A 19,605-nucleotide genomic window follows, 5' to 3' on the forward strand; every position below is an offset into this window, starting at 1 on the left:
AATGAATACTAATTATCTTTACTAGCTTTTAGGAGAGCGACGAATATATGAGCACACAAATAAAATATGTGCTAGATATGTATTTGGAGGAAAAATTGCTTCCAACAACAATGAATATTGATGTTCTCGCTTATTAGAATGGTAACTTTAAATATACCACGTTACGAGCAATTGCAAAAGATTTTTTGCCAATTTCAGTGTCAACAGTTGCTTCAGAGTCTGCGTTTAGTACTAGTGGTAGAATTATTGGTACTCATCGGAGTACGCTTAATGTGGAAATGGTAGAGGCTCTAATGTATGCAAAAAGGTTGTTATTATGTATTGTTAATAATATTTTAAAATATAATAAAGTCTTATTCTCTTTTCTTATTATTATTCAATTTTTTTATTAATAATGTGTATGTGAACCTCCTAATGAAACATCGTTCATGGACACATATATAGATTTGGACCTAGATTGTGATAAAGATTTCGGTATGATTTTATCATTTCCGATCATAATTTGTAAATATTTTTAGCTAATTATTTTTGAGCTCTTACTGATGTAGATGACGTTGAAGAGAGGATTGTAGAATGAAGATTTCAAAAATTGGAAATATTTTTTAGGAAATGTCTTTTGAATTTGATATATTTTGGAGATCTATTATTTTGCTTGGGTTAGATCTAGTATTTTGAATTTGATATATTTTGGAGATCTATAATTTTGTTTGGGGTTAGATCTAGTATTTTGAATTTGATATATTTTGGAGATATATATTTTATTTGGGTTAGATCTAACATTTTGTTTGTTAAAATTGATATTGAATCTATTGGTGTGAAAAAATGGACTATGCTATATTAGATAGATATGTAATTTTGTACCAAAATAGTAGAACCATATATATTTTGGATATATATATATATATATATATATATATATATATATATATATATATATATATATATATATATATATATATATATATATATATATATATCTTCTTTGTCCCATTTTTTTATATATCTTTTATGTTATTGCTGGACTTTTTTTAAAAAAAATAAAAAATAAAATAGATTTTTTAAGTGTTAAGCTAGTTATGTATTATGTATTGAAATTATGAATTTCTAGTTCACTAGAACAAATAAATATAGATGTAACATTTATTAGTTTTCTTTAAATTTGTGTATAGGATTGTTTAAAATTAATTTTTATTTATCTTATTTTAAAAGGGGTAAAAAGAATAAAAAGAATACTTTAAAAAGGTGAAAATCAATAATAAATGATTAATTAGATAAAAAAAAAATAAATAGATTAAAAAAAATTTTAAAAATAAAAAATAAATTATGAATTTCTAATTTTAAAATTGAGTCCGGGTCGGGTACCCATCGGGTCGGAACCGGTCAAGTTCGGGTCAAACATGGACCCGATTTTTCGGAACAACTTCGGGTCCGATTTGGTTAGGGTCTGGTTCGGGTGCCCCGAGAACTGGAAATTTTCCATGCCTACGTACAAGTCAAATGGGTTGGTAGAGAAGAGGAAGAAAATTTGTGAGAAGATGTAGAAGCTATGGGGTATCAACATCCGGAGTTGTTGCTTCAATGAGGTCAACGTCGAAAGAGATCGGTCTAAATTAGTCGGGGTAGTTGCATTTCTGAAGAGAAAGGCATTGTTACTAAAGGTGACTGAAATAAATATTGAACGGTCTAGGAGGAGACAGGTGAAAGCATCAAAATAACCAGATCAAGAAACTATTTGTTTTAATATTTTGTTATTTGCTATTCTATTTCATTTTCTTTCTATTTCACCCTTTAAACTTATTTTCATTTTTATTTTTGGCCTTAGTCTATTATGCCAACTCGAATAAATTTATTAAATTGTAACTATAAAATATTCACTAATAGATTATATACTCAGTTAGATTCTCAACACTATTATAATGTAATGGAAGAACACTAGGTAGCTCATGTATATATCATATTCTCTCACCAACTCTAGCTTCTCTTCTCATTTAATTTTCTTAAACATATCCCATACTAATAATCCACATCTATTGCCAACTTGCATCTCCAGCCAGCCAACTATTCTCGTCCCAAAATTGATTCTAAGCACCACACAAGTGAATCAACCACGTTATTTTATAAGCTAGTAATATATGCTGCGACATTTACATTAACTCAATTTAAATAATACAAAAAATTAAATTATACGCCGCAATTAGACACTAAATAGGTTGTCGATAAAAGTTTAAAATGCTTTAAAATAAATGTAAATATCGGCTAATCTAAGTGTATTTGTGCACCATCTCAAATTACAAAATTAATATTTTAAATTATTAAAATGACACCACGTACATATTATAAGGTTAAAATACGTAAAAAAATTATATATGATAATAAAAAATTAACATTACAAATATTATTGTGTTCAAACATCAAAGGTTATCCTGGGTAGTTTATAATATTTTGAAATAAAATATTAAAAACTCAATCAACATTTTTACAATTCTTTTATGTATCAAGGACTTGTGTCCTCGTGGTCATGTGTTTAAATTTTCACATTCGGTATGTACAATTACAGCCCGGACTACTTCTGATCCTTCTAGGGGCATATTTGACACTACTTCTTTAAACCTATTACTTGATTTAATAGAAGCCCGAGTCTTTTTATTGTTTTTCAATACACAAATAGACGCGACACACATGCTAACGAATAACCAACCCACAATGAATAGGGAATTGAATAGGGAATGTATGGTAAAGATATGAATGACCCTGATGATAATATCCTTTCTATTTGTTTTTCATACAAGAACCCGTTTAAGACGTATTTAAAATTAATTATTTTATAATTAATATAGTTTATTTATTTTGTAGAAAAAGAAAGAGGACAAAAATCAAACATGCCTTGAACTTTTCCAACTTGGAAATCAACGAGTCAGCCGGTCAAAGGAGGAAGATAGTGACATAGCCGCGAGAAGGAGGAAGATAGTAGCAGCCATTGTTGTTATGCACAAGTTCAAATTAGGGTTTTTGTTGAGATGGGAAGAAAAAAAATCAAAAGATTCAAGATGGAGGGTGTATGTTTAAGCATTGATTGTTTAAAAATGGAATGTTGTAGGTATTTATTGTCTTTTATACAATTAGGGTTTATTTAATTATTAATGGGCTTAGGCCTGTATTTATAAGTAATTTAGGGTTTTTAACTAATTACTCCTTTATAATGGTTGTTTGTAAAGGTTAATACATAACACTTGAGAATAGTAAGACTTTTTCCTCTTCAACAAATCTTAATGTCCTTCCCAGTTTTCCAGCATTTTCTTTCTTCGTAATCATTCTTCAAAGATCCAATAGTCAAAATCGAACATTTGGTATCAGAGCTAGATTGAAGAACATGGCATCGATAATATCAACCAGAGATGCGACAACAATGAAAATTTGAAGAGAATGGAATGTGACGCTCTCTTATCCGTTACTCACGAAGAGTAACTACTCGGTGTGGGCATTGAAGATACGTGTAAACTTACAAGCGCAAGGAGTGTGTGAAACCGTGATGCTCGACAATGACGACGAATGGATGGACAGAATTGCTCTCGATTCCATCTATCAAGCACTCCCTCAGAACGTTCTTCTCATGGTGACTGAGAATGATTCTACCAAGCTAGCATTGGAGATGCTAAAGATAATGCATGTTGGAGTGGAGAGAGTCATGGAGGCAAAAGTGAAAACCTTGAAGACACAATTCGAGGCGATTCGCATGAAGAATGGGGAATTGGTGGATGATTTATCAATGAAATTGATATCTATTGTGACTGGTATTAGCTCGTTGGGAGAGAAGGTGGAGGAGATCTTTGTCGTCAAGAAGTTCCTTAGAGCCTTATCACTAATATACATGCAGATCGTTACAACGATCGAGTAATTTGGTGACCTCAAGAATATGATCGTCGAGGAGATCGTCGGTCATCCTAAAGTCCACGAGAAGAGACTTCACGGCTATGAAGACCAAAAGGAGGAGAACCTATTACTCACGCATGATGAATGAATGTCACGATTGAAGAAAAATGGAGAAGCCAAATTTTCTTCTAGATCGGCAAGTCGCAGCGGCAATGGTGGAGATAATCGAGGTCGTGGAAAAGGGCAAGGTCAAGGGAGTGGTCATACAGAAAGCTCACCTCGACAAGAAGACACCAAGTCCCACAAAGACGAGAGCATATGTAAGTGTTACACTTGTCAACAGTACGGGCACTACGCGTATGAGTTCCCTAACAAAAGGTCTGACGATGAGGCAAACCTCTCTAACTTCTATGAGGAGGAGCCAACATTAATGTTTGTTTTGGTAGTGAAGAAATCTTTTTCGGAAGACGATTATGCAAACCTCACTTAGTTTTATGACGAGGAGCTAGTATTAATGTTTGCTGAGAGAGACGAGAAGACAATCCTTGAAGAGTTCATGCAAGAACCGTCCAAGGAAGAACCAAAGGTGGTGTTGTTCAATGAAGAAAAATTCATGGAGAAACTCCTCGCAAGTGACGATGAGTGTAATCACACTGATTTGTGGTACCTTGATAATGGAGCAAACAACCATATAAAGGGCCATCGAGAGAAGCTTTATGAGCTCGACGAGAAAATTACTGAAAATGCGAAGTTCAAAGACGAAAGCAAGGCGCACAAGTTTTTTAATTCATCTTACAGAGAAATCTATGTGAGCAGAGATGCCGTATTCGAGGAGAAGAAGAAGTGGGACTGATGCAAAGACAACAACAAGCTCGTACAAAATTATTCAGAGTTCGGAATCCTACGAGATGTCTATGTGGAGACACCACTAGTAAAGATGGATCTTGATGCATTGATGTTGCTCACCACCGACGAACCAACAACATATCACGAGGCGGTAGTAGAAGATTCGTGGAATGAGTCTATGAACAAAGAGCTCAAGTCTATTAGGAAGAATAAGACATAGGAGATCACCGACTTACCACCTGATATACAAGATCATCGGGTTAAAGTGTCTTTTTAAGTTGAAAAAAGATAGCAAAGACAACATCCTCAAGCAAAAAGCGAGATTGGTAGCAAAACGCTATGTGTAGAAGTCAAACGATGATTTTGAGTACTTTGCACCAGTGGCGAAACTTGACACAGTCAGGCTAATTCTTGCCATCGTAGGTCACCACTTGGATGTTAAATCAACATTTTTCAATAGTGACATCGAAGAAAAAGTTTATTCCACTCAATCTGAAGGTTTCATCACCAAGAATAAAGAGCACAAGGTTTACAAGTTATATAAGGCACTCTACGGACTACGTCAAGCACCAAGGCGTGGAACACTTGCCTCAACAAGAGAATGAGGAGTCTCGGTTTCGTGAAGTGTTCTCAAGAGCAGGTTGTGTACACATGAAACCATGGGGAAGAAGAACTCATTGTTGACGTATACGTCGACGACTTGATTGTGATAGGATCAAGCATCAAGGGTGTTGAGGAGTTCAAAAAATAAATGATGAAGGAGTTCGAGATGAGTGATCTCGGGTTACTATCGTACTATCTTAGTATCGAGGCGGACCAAAAGAAAGATAACATCGAGGTGAAGCATGAAGCTTATACGAAGAAGGTATTAAACAGTTTGCAATGGAGGATTGTAACTCGAGCAAGTATCCTATGGAAAAAATGTTGCAGCTCAAAAAGGATGTGGAAGGAAGCTTAGTGGATCTAAAGGAGTATAGGCGTATCATCGGGAGTCTTAGGTACTTGACGCACACTCGACCCGATATCTCTTATGCAGTTGGCATAATTAGTCGATACATGGAGAAACCTACCACTCTACGCCAACAAGTAGTAAAACACATTTTTCGTTACGTGAATGGAATGACGAGTTATGGGATTAAGTTAAAAAGAGGACGAGAAGTTGAAGAACTCGTTGGTTTTACTGACAACGACCTAGTCGGTGACACAAACGATATAAAAAGTACTAGAGGGATGGTGTTTTATCTCAACGGGAATCTAATCACCTGACAATCTCAGAAGCAACGAACTATTGTTTTATCTTCATGTGAGGCGGAGTTTATGGTAGCTACTACAACGTCGTGCCAAGAACTTTACCTGAGAAACTTGTTCAGCGAGGTGCTCGGATGCGAGTCGAGACCGGTAACCCTCTATGTCGACAACAATAAGGTCGAGACTGAGAACCTCGCGACCGACGCTAGAAGCCCGCGACTAAGAAGAGTATTGGCCCAACCTCACTTGTGATCAAACGAAGAATGCTAGTGACTAGCAAGAAATAAAAAAAAATCAGGACAAAAAAAGATAAAAGAGAAATTTTTTATTATTTTATTTATTTTTTACATTACATTTTTATGTAACAAAAAAAATATAAAAATAAAATAATAAATACTAGCTTTAAATAATAAAAACTCTAAAAAAAACTTTATAAAGATACCAATTTGATATCTAATATTTGTAAATGTTATTTCTTTTAAATCATAAAATATAATAATACAGCTTAAATATTTCTACATAATAAACTTAATATTTTAAAATGGAATGATAGGGTAGAGAAATTGGGGAATTACATGGAAAAAAATTATGTGGGATCATATTATTTATTGGAAAAGGAAATAGTTCAAAGAGAAAAAAGTTTTTTTTAATCAATCAAATTGTATCGTTCCTTTTTACAATTTCTCTACTTATCATTTCTCATATTTTAGTTTGAAAATTTTAGTTTATTTTTATTTATAATATATATATATATATTTATATATATAAATGATGACATTTCTTGAATCCATATGAGATATTTTAAAGATAAAATAGTCGAATAATATAGAATTATTAGGAAATTTGACGAAATGACCCTAAAAGAAGGGTTAAATGCACTGGTGACCAACGCATACATTAAATTTCGGTGGTAACCACTTAAAAAAAATTTGACGAAAATATTCTCTTCGCGTAACGCAAAGGGGAGGATCGTCACGCGAAGGGAAGTAATGTGAAAATTCCATAATGATCGTCCTTTCGCGTGACGATCCTACCCTCTGCGTGACGATCCTACCCTATCGCGTGACGATTCTGCCTTTCGTGTGATGATCATGCCCTTCGCGTGAGACGAGAATAATCTCGTCAGAATATTTTGAAGTGGTTATTTGCGCAATTTAATTTATGCGCTGGTCACTAGCACATTTAAAGTTATTTTTATGGTCATTTCATCAAATTTCCCAAATTATTTTGTGTTTCTATGCCTGAAATTTTGATTAATAGTATATGCAAGCTAAAAAATTGAATAAGATTTATATCAGAGGCACGCTTTCGTTATTTATTTTTTAATTTATTCCAAAGAAAATCAACATAAAATTTTAAAAAATTAAACTCATTTAAAAGTAAATTTTTTTCTAATATAATAGAAAATAAAAATATATTATATTTATTAATATTATTTAAAAGGGTTAAAAAAAATAAAAATAAATAAAAATTACATAAAACTAATTATAACCTCATCCCCATGGTGTTAATGATATGAAAATATTTTTCACATGGATCCATCCAAACCAACTAGTCATCTATTTCATTTCATTTGGGTGTCTTCTTGTTTTTTTTTTAATTTAATATAGAAAAAAAATGTTAGTTATAATTTGGAGGAAATAATGATTATTTTTTATATAAAAAAATTTAAAATGTATTGATATATATAAATAAAATAAAAAATAATAATTTAAAATATAGAATATTTTAATATTTGATTAATAAAATAAGTGACTTAATTATTATTAAGTGCTTAATTAAAAATTAATTTTATTTGAATTTTTAAAATAACCCAGAACCAGGCCTTGTTACGTGACTGTTAGTATGCATACTTTTATTAAGTCATAAATTCAATTACAATAATTTGTATGACATAATAAAATAATTATTTGCATCTTATATAAATTAGTTATATTTTATATAATATTAAATTAAAAAATTAAAAAAAATCAAAAGTCTTGCTCCTTACTAATTTAGACAATGTATAGAAGATTTAGAAGATATGAGCAATCTTACTTTTCACTTTAAATAGATTATGTAATCTTGGTATATATTAATTTATATTAAAAAATAATTATGTTATTTATTATATCACATAAAAGACTTTGTAAAACCAATAAAAATATAATATTTAATATTTGAAATATTTCAAGCACATACATAAAAAAATTAATTGTGAATTATTTCATCAAATAATATATACCTAAATTGTAATACCCAAATAAATGAATTTCTACTAGAAATATATCTAATCATTATTTGAAATATTTACTATTATACTATAAAAGCATAATTATTAATTAATAAGACACAATTAATCCAAAATCAGTATTTTAAATAAAATTTTGTTATAATTACATAAATTAAGTATTTTAATTTTGTTATAACTTATATTTAACTATTTTTGGTACATACTCTTGCTTTAACAATGATTTTGAAATTATTTGAAAATATATAAATATGTTCTTCAAGGAAATTCCTATTCATATTAAAGAAAATAATCCATGTTAATACTGAAATATTTAAGTATATATTTGTAAGTTGTAGTATAATAATCAAAATTAACAAATTTGATGGGTAAATATAGTTACTGTTAAAGAGTTTAGGGTAATATTAATTGAAGTCATTTTGATAAATAAAATAATTATTATTGTCAATTACATTTTTATCTTTCTTAGCTGTAGTATTAATAAATAACTTAAAAAATGTTTTAGATATACATGTATAATTTAACAGATAAATAATAATTAACTTTCTTAGTTGTAATATTACCATATTTTATTTTTTAATATTTTTCTTTCATTAAAGGGATTCATATTTATCTTTTTTTTCCTTTTTCGTTTCTTTTATCATTAAATATTTTATTAAAAATAATAATAGTATATAAAGTGAAACCATGTTCAAGGCCTAAAATAAAATCAGAGTAAAAAATAATGGTTTCAAGTAGGGATGATGGTGATGTTCTAGAATTTTCACGAGCTCGAAGAAGGCGATCTAAGTCAATTTTGTATCAGAATTGTTATGGACATACTCTGTATCCGACTCAAATGTTTGAAACGTAAGAATAAGTATGATTCATATGATGTATTGTTTTTTTTTCTAATTAGTTTTTTATATTTTTATAGTTAAGCTGAACTTATTTGTTTTTAAAGAAAAAGAGAATACATCAACTCTAAATCAAATTTAGTTTTAAATATGAGAACTTACTATTTTTATTTTAATACGAATTCTCTTATAATAATTTTGTATAATTGTTTAACATTATTTTTTATTCATTTTGAAATTATTCACTTTAAATCAAAGAGGTTTTAACAATACATCAAAGTATTCTGTAATTACTATCAATTTATTAGTTATTATTGTGAATTGTGGTATTAATTAATAGTTTTATTCTTAAAAAAAAATAGGAAAAAATTTATATGATTTAATATGATAACATCAATTATTTTTATTATAAATCTAAATTACTTTTTTTTTTTTTGTTATAAATCTCTTTTCAATTAGTTTATCTTATAAATACGATGAGTTATCAAATTTTGATTATTTTCCCTTTATTTTGAATTAATTTAATTACAAAGGTATGTAATTAAGGAATTATATTAATTTATTTGTTTTTCAATTTATTTATCCTTTACATTTCTAAGGAGATGTAAATGGACATTTAATTTTTATGAGTTTTGAAATTGAAGAGAATTCGTCGAATGTCGCCATCCGAATGATCGGGATCGATACATAATTGGAATTGAGCTTGGGCTTATTCTTGATCAAGTGAAATTTTGGTTCCAAAACAAAAGGACCATTCTCAAGGTATGATGTATTATAACTATTTTTACAATATACTTGTATGTTTTAAAAATAATTATTATATCTTTCTTATTTTCAGAATGATATTGATTGGCGCATCAAAATTCACAAATAAATTGTAGCATTAGCTTTATTACTTTTTATCCTTTATGTAGATGCAATAGTTGTTATCATATTTTTTTATTGTTTGCTCTCCCTTTCTCTAAATTTTCTTTCCACATATTCAGGGAAAAAATGAAAAGGTTCAAGGGCTTGCTCTCCGAGAAGAAAATAATAGGTTAAAAGACATGAGTCTCTCAATGAAACGGTTGTTAAACGAGAACTCGTGTCATGGTTGTAAGGTTCTTACTCCCATCGAACAAGCGCAACTTGCAAATATAAGACAACATCAAGCTGATATTTTTCAATTCAAGCAAAAGGTTTGTTTAATTACTCTACTTTTTATTTATTTACTCATTTCATTCTTAATGTATTGGTTATAAACTCTAACTTACATTTCTTAATTTATTGGGTATGTACATGTACAATTGGGGGACCAATCAGTACTATAATGCGTGTAATTCTCTTGCGATGACGGGAATCCCTATCCCAATAATACGAGACTTACTACCACCAATTCTTGTTTCTTCATTCGATCAAACTAGTAGTGTCTTTCTAGGCAAATCATCAATGGAATTCATTGACGATAAAGCTATTTTTAATGCTAATGTCACTACTAATCAAGGATGTCTCTCTTGGAGTTTCTCATGTAAGTACACCATTAAACAATATTATTTGAAAATGAAATGGTTCCCATTTAATGTTTTAATTGACAGGTAACATGGATGGAACATGTTGAAATTGAAGACATAGATGGGTTCAAATACTTTCAAGGTCTTTCCATAGAACTGCTTCAGAACCAATTTGATAGCCCATGGTAGGTGATATATTATCTCTTTTTTCCATTTTTTATAAAATAAAATATAGTGAAATTAATCTACTTACATGATATATTTGTATTTTAGTATTGGAAGTTATGACTCAAGAAGATAGGAAATGCATAATAAGCATAACCTGACAAAATGATGAAGAGATTCTATTCAAATATGAACATGAAAGACATACTTGACATGTCTCAATTCAAAGATAACGAGATTTGTCTCTCTTTATGACGAGATCAAGAAAATGTCGATCCATCAAATGACCTGATAGTCAATGTTTCTACCTCTTTCTAGGTTGACACTATATGTTAAATGATTATGAAATTCTTAAATAATGTTAACCTAAGATCTCATGTATTGTTCATCAATTGTGTTTTGATTCTTATTTCTTACACTTTGTAAGTAAACATAAAATTTTGTTTTTTTTAATCTATTTTATTTATTATTTTGTGTATTTTTAATTATTTGAAGATTTAAATGATTACAATATTTGTTCAAAATAATTATTTAATTTAATTAAGTAAAAAATTTAATTAATTCGAGATAAATGAATACAATTTTGTGCCAAATAATTATTTAATTAATTTATGAATAAATCTATATATATATATATATATATCTTCACAATGATTTACTTTCTCTCTTATAACTCTTAATTAATTAAAATTTTATTTTTTCACTCATTATATATATATATATATATATATATATATTAATAAATTTTATATTTATATATAATATAATACATAATTTATTTTTATATATAATCAATATATATATATATATATGTATAATTATGAATTCACTTTTAATAACTAATTTTTTTTATCCCATTATATATATATATATATATATATTATCTTTTATTATAAATAATTTTATTTCTCTCTCCTATTATAATAAAAAAAATTAAAATAATAATAATTTATTAATTACTTTTTCTCATCTGAACTTTTATAAATTTAATTTATCTAATAATCATATATAAAGTATAATATATAAAGTATATTGTCTAATTAATTATTTTTATAAAAAACATTACATAATTATTTATTTATATTTAGATATATAATTATGAATTCACTAATAATAACTAATTATTTTTCTTCCAATTAATTATAATACAAACAATTTTATTTTTCACTCCTATTATAATACAAAAAATCTTAAATAATAATAACTAATTTATTAATTTATATTTCCTAATTAATTATTTTCAATCATATATATATATTAATAATTTTATATATCTCCTAATTAATTTGTTTAGCCACGGTGTTGGAGAAAAAAAAATAAAAAAAAAATAAAAGGGGAACTCTTTTTCAGTTTTGATTAAATCATAGCCAGACCATTATCAAATGATAGCCTTCTCCTATCAAAAAGAGCTCAAAATTAAGTACGAGCTTTAGATTTCTCTCTCAATGAGAAACCCAAATCGATGTATACAACGACCTAAGAGACGACTACTACGAAGAACACCGGAAAAAGACCACTGTGAAGTCCACTACGAAGAAGACGACCACCGAACAAAAATGTTATGTTATTTTGAACTTAAACTATACTGAAATGTCTGATAAACCGAGGTGAAATATTAGTAATATTGGTCTGTTTGGGATAAAATGCTCTGATAGAAAAATTAAGTAGATTAATTTTTGAACCGGCCAAATAAACTAAACAGAGATTAATCTTCATGTGCAGGTACTTAACAAACCGAACCGGTTGAGGTATCAAAAACCGGTTGCCACTACTCCAAAGAAACCAGCCTCAAGTGATCAAGTTAAAAGATCACAGGAACCGGCTTCATCCTCTCAAAGCAACCGGTTAACGAAGAACAAAAGATTACACTCCAACCGGATCATAATGCACAAGACACAGAAACCGGACAGTACAGATCAAAAGTCAGAAGATTCAAATCTCAAGAGTGACGTACCATGACGGAAGAAACGTGTCTTGAAAGAATAAAAGAAGATCAGATCCGATCAGAAGCATGCGAGGAAAGCAATGATGTTTTGCTGATCCGATGCTGACAGCCGGGAGCGGATGCTCAACACGTGTATCAATCTGAAAACCGGCGATGTCATCATATGCTCAGAGTCACCTGCATGAATGCCAGGTGTTGAGGAAGTTGAAACGTGCAAGCAACCCTTCTGCAAATAGGCGTGCTAATGATCAACCAATCCGCAAGAGAGAGAAGAAAGTAACCGTTGGCTACTTTCAGCTATAAAAGGAAGACGGATCGTCCTCATTAAACATACAAGTGCATGCAAGTGACGGATTACGAAAACAAATCATCAAAGCATTAAATTCTAGAGAGATAAAGTGTTATATTCCAAAACCGGTGTGTTCAGAACCGGAAGTTCTCTGTGTGTGTTATTGTGTTGTGGTGTTGTATTACATCAAAGTGTGAGTTTGGTGTAACCGGCGAGTAGCGAAGTTGGGCTCGACCGGAAGTGTAATTGTAACTCTAAAGAGTTAGTGGAGATCCTTCTCATAACCTGAGAAGAAGGGGTGACGTAGGAGGGTTTTGCTCCGAACATCCATAAACAAATTTCGTGTCTCGTGTTCTTTCCTTGCTTTCATTTCCTGTTTACTTCACCTTAACCTCAAAACCAATCATACTTCTAAAACCGGTCACTCATATCCATAAAACCTACTCCTTCTAAAACATCATCTAAAAAGTCGCATTCGTTGCTTCAACCTGAAACAGACATTTCCGCCCTTGAACCCGGTTCAAGAGTCTGTGACAGGTTGTGCAGTGCTGAGAAAGGTTTTAGTCTCTAACCGGACTATCACCAAAAGAGTTGTGTGTTGTTGTAAGCGGTCACCCTTCTAGAACCGATTGAAATGAAGATGGCCGAACGATTTCTTGGGTTACGAGAACAACTTGTGCGAAATTTCGATCGTCTTGACAAGCAATGGTGGAAAAGTTGCCAACGTCAATTCAACAATCCTGAGTTATTTCAAAGTAAGCCTTTCTTTATAAGTGGTGAAACATCCGGCACCTCTGAAAACCTGGAACAAGAAGCCTCTCAACCGGTCAAAGCTCTGGACATAGATCAAATCAAGCAAGCAGTGGTGGAAACAGCTGATTCATGCCTTGGGAACTTTAAAGCAGTAACCGACGAAAGAATTTCAGTGGCTGAAGATAAGATGTTAAATTCTCTACAAACCATGATGGACACAACCATGCAAACAACAGTTAAAGCCATGATTACCGAGTCTGTCAAAGCCGCAACCGCTCCACTTTTGGACATGCTGCAAGCAATGGCAATTCAAATCGGGGAAATGTCCAAGGTTCAAGTCGGCTCAACCCAAACACAAATCGAAAAGGATGCTGAAACCGCACGGAAATTGCAAGAAGAAGAGATTGAAAGAGAACGGCTACAGAAGGAACTTGAAGATAAAGATCATGAGCTTGCCCAACAATGCAATGAAGAGGAGCAGGCTAACGTCCAGGAACAGGTACTGGGTCAATCGTCCCACTCCATGAGCACAAGGAACAAGAACAAGAAGAAACGAAGTGCCGTTAAAAACGTGATGAAGCGGGCGGAACAGAAAACAGCCGCACCGGCTGCGATAAATGCGGAACCGCTTGATGAGGAAGAAGAAGAAGATCCGGAGGAACTTAACAGACGGAAGAGAAGGACAACCAGAGAATCCACAGCAACTCCAAGCTTCAGACCTTCGACTGTTCCACCTCCTCCACCGCCAAAGCCAGCTTGCTCTAACTTCAACCTTAGGTATAAGAGCACCGGTCATTCAAGTGTATGGGCCGGTGTGCTGATCGATGCCGACAGACGTGCTAGAGAACACAGAGCAAGGCAAGAAGAAGAAAGAAGACGGTTGGAAAAAGAGCTGGAAAAAGAGCAACACAAGGGGGGACCATCCAAGCCTTAAACTCTATTTCTATAATTATTTTTGAACAATTATGTTTTACTGTGTTTCAGAACTTAGTTACTTTGCTACTCTCTATATTTTTCAAACATATTTTTTTTATGTTTTTCAAACATAGTTCTCTTAAAAATCTTACTTATTTTTCTTCAAAACATACATTTATCAAAAATCAAACTCATGTTTTTCAAACACGTTTCTCTCAAAGCAATTGAACTCATACTATTAACCGGCCACACATTACAATTTTTGAATATTTATTCTAAATAATCAAAAAGGGAGAAATTGATAGAAAAATTAAGTAGATTAATTTTTGAACCGGCCAAATAAACTAAACAGAGATTAATCTTCATGTGCAGGTACTTAACAAACCGGAACCGGTTGAGGTATCAAAAACCGGTTGCCACTACTCCAAAGAAACCAGCCTCAAGTGATCAAGTTAAAAGATCACAGGAACCGGCTTCATCCTCTCAAAGCAACCGGTTAACGAAGAACAAAAGATTACACTCCAACCGGATCATAATGCACAAGACACAGAAACCGGACAGTACAGATCAAAAGTCAGAAGATTCAAATCTCAAGAGTGACGTACCATGACGGAAGAAACGTGTCTTGAAAGAATAAAAGAAGATCAGATCCGATCAGAAGCATGCGAGGAAAGCAATGATGTTTTGCTGATCCGATGCTGACAGCCGGGAGCGGATGCTCAACACGTGTATCAATCTGAAAACCGGCGATGTCATCATATGCTCAGAGTCACCTGCATGAATGCCAGGTGTTGAGGAAGTTGAAACGTGCAAGCAACCCTTCTGCAAATAGGCGTGCTAATGATCAACCAATCCGCAAGAGAGAGAAGAAAGTAACCGTTGGCTACTTTCAGCTATAAAAGGAAGACGGATCGTCCTCATTAAACATACAAGTGCATGCAAGTGACGGATTACGAAAACAAATCATCAAAGCATTAAATTCTAGAGAGATAAAGTGTTATATTCCAAAACCGGTGTGTTCAGAACCGGAAGTTCTCTGTGTGTGTTATTGTGTTGTGGTGTTGTATTACATCAAAGTGTGAGTTTGGTGTAACCGGCGAGTAGCGAAGTTGGGCTCGACCGGAAGTGTAATTGTAACTCTAAAGAGTTAGTGGAGATCCTTCTCATAACCTGAGAAGAAGGGGTGACGTAGGAGGGTTTTGCTCCGAACATCCATAAACAAATTTCGTGTCTCGTGTTCTTTCCTTGCTTTCATTTCCTGTTTACTTCACCTTAACCTCAAAACCAATCATACTTCTAAAACCGGTCACTCATATCCATAAAACCTACTCCTTCTAAAACATCATCTAAAAAGTCGCATTCGTTGCTTCAACCTGAAACAGACATTTCCGCCCTTGAACCCGGTTCAAGAGTCTGTGACAGGTTGTGCAGTGCTGAGAAAGGTTTTAGTCTCTAACCGGACTATCACCAAAAGAGTTGTGTGTTGTTGTAAGCGGTCACCCTTCTTGAAACCGGAAAATACCCCGGTCCTCCAAGGGCGCCCCCGATCCTAACATGCTCCCAAATATAGTCATGTTCAAGACGAAATTGAAACATCCTTACTCATATATTATAACTACTATTTAAAAAGTTAGATCCATTAACATTGATATCATTAGCGGAAGCCATATAATACTGGTCATGTTTAACATATAATTCATATATATACATGCTTCTCAATACAGCCAAAGAAGCTACAACAAGATAAGTTAAACTTCATCACATCTATCATGATTTTAATCAGTCTTATATACATTCTCCATTAGGCAGCCATATAAAGATACAAATATATATGATAAGTGAATATACAAAAAGACAAGTTAATCCTATCAATCTTGGTCCCTCCTTCCACACTCATTTCCATCAGATTGATCCCCTCCAAGACTCAATCTTTCAAGTGCATAATAGATAGGACTGTATAACTACACCACACAAGCATAATGAGTCTAATGACTCAGCAAACAATTAAGTATTTAAAACATGCTGAAATGCTTTGCATTTAAAATAGGTATATATGCATAAAAAGTATTTTTCCTTTATAAAGAAAATATTAGTTTATAAATGTTAGGATCTAGGTTGCGGCTGGCGGACCGGGATCTGGCCGGTTAGCGCGTCTCACTCAAAGGGTGGTGATTAATCCAGTTAGAGATTAACACATGGGTTTCAATACTACACAAACTGTCACAAACCCTTGAACTGAGTTCAAGCGCGGAAGTGGTTTGTTTCAGGTTGAAGCAGCACACACACGAGATAGGCAGAACCGGTTTTTAATAAGACAGGTTTGAAATTACTGGGTTGGTTTTGGAGCTTAGTAATTCGGTTTAGATGATGTTGAGTTGGTTGGAGCGGTATTAGTAGGTTAGTGCAGATCGGTTAGAAAGTAAAGCAGGCGGAAAGTAAATAACAAGGCAGGTTTTTTATGGATGTTCGGAGATAAAACTCCTACGTCAACCCTTCCTCTCGAAACCGCGAGAAGGATATTCACTAAGGAATACAAACACAATCCGATCGAGACTTATTTCCTGCTCGATAACACTCGTACAATTTTAACCAAAATTGTAAATACATTTCAAATAAACTCTTAAGCTTTTGAGATGGAGCACTATTTTTTTTACTTGGGATGTACAAAATTCAGAACCTTTAACCCGCCTTTATTTCTCTTCAGCTCCTTCTTTTATAGGTGAAATGTGCCAACGGTCACATTTCATTTCCTTGAATCTGATTGGTTGAGCAGATGTTCAGTGATTCAGACCTGACGGTCTAGTCTTCAGACCTGGCGGTCTAGTCCTCTAGTGTAGGTCAAACCGGCTAGGTTTGTCTTTTACTCAATATGGAAACTGTCGGTTGGACAGTTGTCTGTACTTGGAAAATTGTCTTTCTGATTTATCCTGAAGTAGAAAGATCTTGTAGGACGGTCTTCTGCAGTCTGTCCTCAGACTTGTATGAATATGGAAATACTAAGTCTGTTCCTTCGGTATCATTCTCAATAGATACCCGAAGTATCTATTTGTGCTGGTCGGTTGTTTATGTTAACCGGATCACTTACGGTTTTTCCATAGTTTCTGATTTGACCGACTATCTAGTGATTCTGGCCTTCTGATTTGATCGATCTTGTCTTTCTTGTTCGGTCAGGTTTTTGGTCGGTTTGATTACTTGACCGATTGAGTTTCTTAACCGGTTGAGTGACTTGGCCGGTTGTGTTTCTTGACCGGTTGCGTTGCTTGACCGTTCCTGCATAGGAAGTTTGTTTTTATTAAGTTCTATTAACCGGTCCAATTTTATCTAACAATTTCTCCATTTTTGATTATTTTATTTAAAATATTCAAAATTATGTAAGGATGCAAATATAGGCCGGTTTTGTTTTTAAAAGATTATTTGGCCGAATTTTTGGAAATTAACTTGGGAGATTTTTTCGAAAATTTTTGGAAAAGTTTAAGAAAAATTTTGAACAATTTTATCTTATCAATAAACATCAAAGACATGTTTAGAGAAATGATTTCATGGTGTCTTTATAGTTATATCTTGAGCCTTATTTTGACCCTTGACCATTCACAGCTAATCCTGAAGACAAGGAATCCGTTTGAGCCGTTTTTGGCTAGGCACAATTAGGAGTCCATCCCTAAAAGCCTTCGACTTGTTTGGACCATCTTTTAGTTTGGGCAGCAGTAACTAGAGCTAATGTTAAAAACTATGGTTCCATAATAATCAGCCAGTATTATGGATTCAGCTGACCAGAGCTCATCCTTGCTAGCCTCCTCCCATTTCCATCAATTTTTGTTCATTAATAAGGGATCACCATATATGCATAACTGATAAAGATTTGGGTTTAATAAATGTTGTGTATATTTTTAAATCATGATAACCCTTTCATATTTGTAAAACATGATAAACATTATCATACTTGGGAAAAAACATGTTTATAAATTATGCTCGTCCATAAAACCATGTTATGTCATGAAATCAAGATATTCAAACATATATGCAGATTATACAAAAATTACATGAAATACCTAAGTGTGTATGGGTTAGAAAAAAACTTGCCTTAATTTCAAAATTGGATAAATAAATGGTCTTCACTAAGTCTGGATGTCCTTCCTAAGCTGCTAGATGCTTGCTTTTCCTCAAGGTTGTTAGGGTTGGCTGTTCTTAAAGGATTTTGAATTGTTGGCTGTTTCTTAAAATGGTTTATTGACTTGTGATTAAGTTATGAACTCACCTGGTTTTGATAATTTAGTTTAAATAATTAAAAAGGAAGAAATTGTTGAATTGTGATTAAGTTATGAACTCGTCTAATTTTGATAATTTAGTTTAAATAATAAAAAAGGAAGAAATTGTTGAATTGTAATAAAATTATGAACTCACCTGGGTTTGATAATTTAGTTTAAATAATCAAAAAGGGAGAAATTGTTAAATTAAGGTCTTAATGTATTTAGGACAATTAACATACTTGATTTTGATGATTGATGAAATGGTTTTGATAATGAATGGATAAAATTAAGTTTAAATATATATATATATATATATATAGTTGTTAGTTATATCAATTATATAAATATATATAAATAAATCAACTTCTTAAGTGGTGTAGTGATTAAGTGTTCATTTTATATAATAAATATCGTGGGTTTGAACCTCACCTAGTACAAATTTATAATAATTGGATTTTTATTATTTCGGGCACAGCTCATAAGACGTATGTCTTCAGACGTGGTCTGAAGCAAGCGCGAGCAGACGGGTAGTCTAAAGAAGTGTGCGAGCAGACAGAGTCTGAACTTCCATTAGACGGGTAGTCTAAAGAAGTTCACAAGCAGACGTCGTTTAACGTCATCAGACGTGGTATGAAGAAGTGCGCGAGAAGATGTCGTCTAACTTCATCAGACTTATAGTCTGAAGAAGTGCGCGGATAGACGTCTGAACTTCCATCAAACGGGTAGTCTAAAGAAGTGCGCGAGTAGACGTCGTCTAACTTCATCAGACGT

The 19,605-nt window shown here is 32.4% G+C and overlaps 2 protein-coding genes across 2 annotated transcripts; both read left to right on the forward strand.

The window, feature by feature from the left end:
- The first annotated feature begins 3,529 nt into the window (after window positions 1–3,529).
- LOC124918178 lies at window positions 3,530–4,360 on the forward strand. Its single transcript, XM_047458385.1, has 2 exons — window positions 3,530–3,814; window positions 4,034–4,360. Exons 1-2 carry the CDS (start codon window positions 3,530–3,532, stop codon window positions 4,358–4,360), a joined length of 612 nt encoding a protein of 203 aa, XP_047314341.1.
- Window positions 4,361–5,598: 1,238 nt separating this feature from the next.
- LOC124918179 lies at window positions 5,599–10,821 on the forward strand. The gene is made up of 4 exons (XM_047458386.1): window positions 5,599–5,949; window positions 10,017–10,208; window positions 10,605–10,705; window positions 10,794–10,821. The coding sequence occupies exons 1-4, from the start codon at window positions 5,599–5,601 to the stop codon at window positions 10,819–10,821; spliced, it is 672 nt and encodes a 223-aa protein (XP_047314342.1).
- Window positions 10,822–19,605: the final 8,784 nt, after the last annotated feature.

Source organism: Impatiens glandulifera, unplaced genomic scaffold (genome assembly GCF_907164915.1).
Source record: "Impatiens glandulifera unplaced genomic scaffold, dImpGla2.1, whole genome shotgun sequence".
Taxonomy (NCBI): Eukaryota; Viridiplantae; Streptophyta; class Magnoliopsida; order Ericales; family Balsaminaceae; genus Impatiens; species Impatiens glandulifera.